The 5,361-nt window shown below is 50.3% G+C and overlaps 1 protein-coding gene across 5 annotated transcripts in view; it reads right to left on the minus strand.

Moving 5' to 3' along the window:
- Positions 1–457: 457 nt before the first annotated feature.
- The window catches only part of FTSJ1 (FtsJ RNA 2'-O-methyltransferase 1), a 10,104-nt gene continuing 5,200 nt past the window's right edge, over positions 458–5,361 (minus strand). For 3 of the 5 annotated variants that reach the window (XM_040632248.1, XM_040632238.1, XM_040632256.1), the window contains exons 10-13: positions 3,293–3,396; positions 3,007–3,204; positions 2,749–2,790; positions 458–1,048 (exon numbers count right to left, since the gene is read on the minus strand). In XM_040632248.1, coding sequence (XP_040488182.1) covers positions 2,758–2,790; positions 3,007–3,204; positions 3,293–3,396 — 335 coding nt within the window. In that variant the 3' untranslated portion in view covers positions 458–1,048; positions 2,749–2,757. Of the gene's footprint in view, positions 1,049–2,748; positions 2,791–3,006; positions 3,205–3,292; positions 3,397–4,055; positions 4,140–4,248; positions 4,352–4,437; positions 4,492–4,576; positions 4,678–5,361 lie in introns of those variants that run through there. The other 2 variants (XM_040632270.1, XM_040632263.1) reach the window with 2 other exon arrangements.

Raw genomic sequence — 5,361 nt, forward strand, 5'->3', positions numbered from 1 at the left:
CAAGTTATAAATAAATCCGGGGCTGTAATGTACTGCATTGTGACTATGATTATCAATATTGTATATTTGAAAGGTTCCAAGAGAGTAGATCTTGGGGCATCTAGGTGGCTCAGTTGGTTGGGTGTCTGTCTTTGGCTCAGGGTCCTGGGATTGAGCCCTGCATCAGGTTCCCTGCTCAGCGGCGAGTCCGCCTCTCCCTTTCCCTCTGCCCTTCCCCACCCCGACACTCTCGCTCTCTCTCAAATGGATAGATAAAATCTTAAAAAAAAGAGATCTTAAAAGTTTCTAAAAGAAAAAAATTTGTAACTCTGAGGTGATGCATGTTAACTAAACTTATTATAATCCTTCTGGAATAGGTATATATCAAATTAGGTTTTATACTTTAAATTTATATAAAGTTAAATGTCTTAATGAGAACAAATATTACTATATATATTAAAAGGAAACAACACAGGGATACAGTAATATATGGACTTTTTTATTAGTACATCAAATTATAAGATCTTCTATAATTCAAAGTAGTGACGAATGTGAACAGCATTTCAAGATGCCTGCAAAACCCGTAATGGAACACAAAAAGTAACGGATTTGTATCGGGGGGAGGCTAACGAGCACTGCTCTTAACTACTGTGATTTGTTGCCAGCATTCGTATTGGGGAATAAAGCTAAATTTCAGTTCTACTCATGAAATTTCAGTTCTATTAGTGAAAATAAAGATGTAATATTTTCCTCCATCAGGTTCGCAGATACCCCTGATTTCTATCCAGGTTAAGAACCCCTGTTTGGGGGTCAATTCTAGACATAATCAGGAGACCTTTGGAAAGACTGAGAGAGGAGGCAAGGCCTGGCTCAAGAACGCGCCCTGGGGAGCAGGCAGGCATTCTGCGGCTTGCTCTCCTTGCTGTGTTCCTGGTGGTTGCTGCAGGGCCCCGATCCGGGCGGGGATGTTCGGACCCGTTGATGAGATACTTGGAAACCAGTTCATCAACGCAGGCTCTTGTTTTCCTGATAGCAGACAGCTTCCGAGATGTATCAGACTGCCAGCTACCTAAAGTCAAGGACAAAGTAATCATTGCTCACTCCGGTACTAACATTTTTAAAGAAGATTTTATTTATTTATTTCACAGAGAGAAAGCGCGAGCACAAGCAGGAGAGCTGGCAGAAGGAGAGGGAGAAGCAGGCTCCCTACTGAGCAGGGAGCCCGATGCAGGGCTCGATCCCAGGACCCCAGGATCGTGACCCGAGCTGAAGGCAGACGCTTCATCCACTGAGCCACCCAGGCGCCCTGGTACTAACATTTTTGTGACTTTTCCCCCTACTTCTACTGTGAACCGTAACATACAGGAAAACACACAACCCCTAGGTATGTTTTATGTATGTTCAGTTTAAGGAGTGACACGAAGATGTTACTTTTTTATAACTGTAGGACGTTCATTCTCCTTGCTGTGTAATTCTGCACCGTGAACACACCAGGATTCAACGACCCATTCTGCAGTCAGTGGATGTCTGGGCTCTATCTAGTTTGGGGGTACAAACACTGCTGGCGAGGAATTCTAGTACCTTTTTTCTTAGGAGTGGCACCGGCATACATGCAGCTTTAGACAATACCTAACAATGTCCCACAGGGGCCACGCCACTTTCTGCTGCCGTCCGTGGAGCGGAGGGTTCCTGCTGTCGCACACCCTTCCAGACGCTTAGTAATGCCAATCATCTCGGTGTTAGCTGGCATTTCCCTGAGAAGCAGCTTTTCACATGCTTGGTAGCCATTCTCCTATTTTCCTTTCCCTACTGATTTATAGGAGCTTTTTAGTATCATGGATACTATATATAGGGGCTGTAAATAATTTTTCCCACCGTGATTCACCATTTCATTTTTTAAAAGGGATCTTTCTTACTTCTTTTTTTAATGGAAGACTTGGTCTAAAAAACCTGCTAAGCCATCGTCAAAAAGGGACTTCCTCTGACATGACTTCCTGCGGATGACAGGTCCTCCAGCACACATAGGTTCAGCCCACGCTGCTGGAGGCAAACCGGCCCCTCACGGCTCCCTCACAAGCCAGGCACGGTTCTGCCTCAGGGTCTCTGTGTTCGCTATTCCGTCTCCGCGGAACGCCGTTCCCCTAGATGAACACACGCACGCCTTCCCTGAGCTCCTTCGGGTCTTTGCTCAAACGTGACCTCAGTGAGCCCTTCCTTGACGGCTCTTCTAAAAACTGCAAACTGCCACCCCTGGAATTCCTGATTCTCTTTACCCTCTTTTATTACAAAAACTTTTGTCTTATCCCTTATTACCTTTACATATACATATATATAACATACCTGTGTACACATACATGTCATAATTCAAGCTATATATAGCGAAACGCAAGCTCTAAATGTGCACGTGTGTGTCTCTGTCTATATGGCGTGTCTCTGTGTTTGGTGTTCGTACAAACTGCTGCATTCATAAGCTGCTTCTGTTTATTACCTCTTTCTCAATCTAGAAAGGGCCAGGATAGTTGCTTGTTTCGTTCCCCGCTCTATCTCCCAACCTAGAACAATGCCCAGCATGCAGCACGTGCTTAATAAACATTTACTGAATGCCTCAACACGTAAAATGCTTAGAGCAGGTCCTGGCACGTGACACCAGGTACTTAGTAATGGCTGGCTGACGGAAATCTGATGTGAAAATTTCAAAGGCGAAATGTTTCTGAGCTTTTTCTTAAAGGTGCCCTTTACTCAAACTGTTAGATAAAAAGGCAAATTTACCTGAATGTATTAAGGTGAACAATTCATTTCATTGTCTTCCGCCTACCCAAGAAAAAGAAAAATGACTCAGATACTTGCCTAAGCTTTTCCGCTCATTATCCTTGGTCTTGCCCACTGATTTTTTATAGCTACTGGGAGGCAGAGAGGAGTGTTTTGGCCCCAGAGACCACGTGATTTGGGGTAAGAGGGTGCACTAAGAGGGGGTCATGTGGGCTCCGAGAAAGGGCACTGACGGCCCTGGGCCACATGTTTCCAGACCTCAGAGGCCAGTAGGGTGTGGCGCTGTGGAGCAGCCAGGGGTTGGGACAACGTGTCCACTGTGCTGATGGGGCAGTCCTGGGGACGGATCTCCTTGGCCAGCCGCCCTTTCTTCTTCAACGTGCAGGCCTCCTGGTACGGTGGCGAGATGGGGGGCTGCGTGGGTGGAGTATACTTGTACTCTGAGCCGTCCTCTAGCTGCAGGGACACATGGTAGGAGGACAGTGAGGACCTGGGAACCAAGGACAGCGTCCCTCTCCGCGCATACTGTTGGTTGGGCACTCACATCTAGTGGGTAACTGCGGTCCGAATCATAGGAGCTCAGGTCCCCACAGGTCACAAATGGCACAATGATGCGAGTGGGACCATCCAATTGGTTGAAATCTGGATCTGACAAGCAGGGATAAATAAGACAGGACAGGGCCGGGACGCCTGGGACCAGTCAGGACTCCTTCTACAGCAAGGGTACGGAGTCCTCCCCATGTATCTACCAGCTCCTCCACCAGAAATCCTTTATTTAGTTCAGATCAGCTCCTCAGGGAGGCCCTCCATGATCACCTGTTCTAGAACATTCCCCTCCCCTGCTTTTCTCACGCAGCACCTTATGTTCACCTGCTATTCTACCATATGCTGCCTGAACCTGTCTCACTCAAGGGTGCTCACCTTAAGAACAGGCTCTGTGCCTTTTCCCACTAGGGCCCAGGCTAAAGACTCTCTTGGGGCAAAATTCCCATGCAGGGGTGGAGTATCCCCCTGGGGGCTTGACTGAGTCTTCCCAGGCTAGCATCTTGATGGGTGGAATCTCCCCTGGGGCAGGACTTGGGATCCGAGAATAACCATTAGAGGACGGGGACAAAGATCCTCCCTGGACAAAACATCCGTACAGGGGTGGCACTTCCACCAGAGGGTGGGGCTAAGGGTCATCTTGGGACAGAAGTTCCATAGAGAGTAAGTTTCCACCAAGGGGTGGGGCCGAAGGCCCTCCTGAGACATAAATTCCAGAAGGGGGCATAGTCTCCCCTGCAGGGGCCCAGGGCTCTGGCTCTCACCGTAAGAGTGGTCCAGCAGGGGTTTGGTCAGGTCCGGAAGGAAGCCTTCAGGGGGGTCATAACCCTGACAGACAGCGAAGGCCTCTGTGGGTGGAAGGTGGAGTGAGGGGCAACTGTGATCTCCGCCCCACCCCCGCACAGGATGCATCCCCGAGATCCGCATCAGCCGGCCTGGCCCTTCTGCCCCACTGACCTATGCTGGAGTTGCGGCTGCTCCTGGGCTTGGCACACAGCACGTTGGAGAAGAAGACACGCAGCTGGCTGTAGATCAGGGTGACATCCCGGCCTCGGAAGATCTGTAGGGCGAGCAGACAGCGATGCAGGCACGAGGGCGGCCCTGGAGGACCCCTCTTCACCCCTCGCCAGGTTCTCCAAGGCTTACCTTGGCTACAAAGCAGCCTCCTGGCTTCAAGACGTGTGTGGCAATGTTGAGAGCCTGTGGGCAGGACAAATGGCTAAGGCTGAGGTGGAGACGGGCACGAGGGGTCCAAACTGAGGCAGGGGCAGCCAAGGTTACTCACGGCTAGGAGGAGCTGGGCCTGCATATACTCATCAACATCGTGGAGGCCAGTTACTGCGGCAAGAGGAACAGCGTTAGGGGGGCCATCCGGTTCTGTCTCCTTGTCCCAGACAGGTCGGGATGCCACAGACACTCCCCAGGCTCTCTTACTTCTAAGGTTCTGCGTGCAAATTACTCTCTGCCAACTGGATGCGTGTTCTGGGCTCCTAACCCTTAGGAACCCATTTTAATTTTCAAAACAACCTTATACACAAGTATCATTATTATAATTTCTTACCTCCAACCCAGACTGCTCTTCTGAGCGCCTGACTCACAGATTAGACTCTGACATCTCAGACTCAACATGTCCAAGACCAGACTCCTGACCGTCCCGCTCAAACCTCTCCCCTTACACCACCTTCTCCATGCTATCTGATCCTTCCAGTTGTTCCAGCCAAAACACCCTCCGTTCTCTCCTCACACCCACGCTCGAGCACTAGCAAGTCCCGTCGGCTGTACTTGCAGAGGATCTCCTGGATCAATCCTCTCTCCTCATCTCCGCCACCGCCACCCCATCACCGCTGGCCTAGGCTACTGCCGTGGCCTCCTCCTCCCACCCTCGCCCCTCACACAGCTCACAGCAGCCAGAGGGGTCCGGTCACAAGCTCAGTCAGGCATGGCCCTCCTCTGCTCACAACCCTCTCACGGTTTTCTCTGAGCTCTCATCTCAGGGAAAAAGCCACAGTGCTCACAGTGGCCCACAAGGACCCACACAAGGACCTGCGCCCCCCCCCCCCCCCCCCCCCA

Source organism: Ursus maritimus, assembly GCF_017311325.1.
Source record: "Ursus maritimus isolate PB19 chromosome X unlocalized genomic scaffold, ASM1731132v1 scaffold_X1, whole genome shotgun sequence".
In the NCBI taxonomy this organism is placed as follows: Eukaryota; Metazoa; Chordata; class Mammalia; order Carnivora; family Ursidae; genus Ursus; species Ursus maritimus.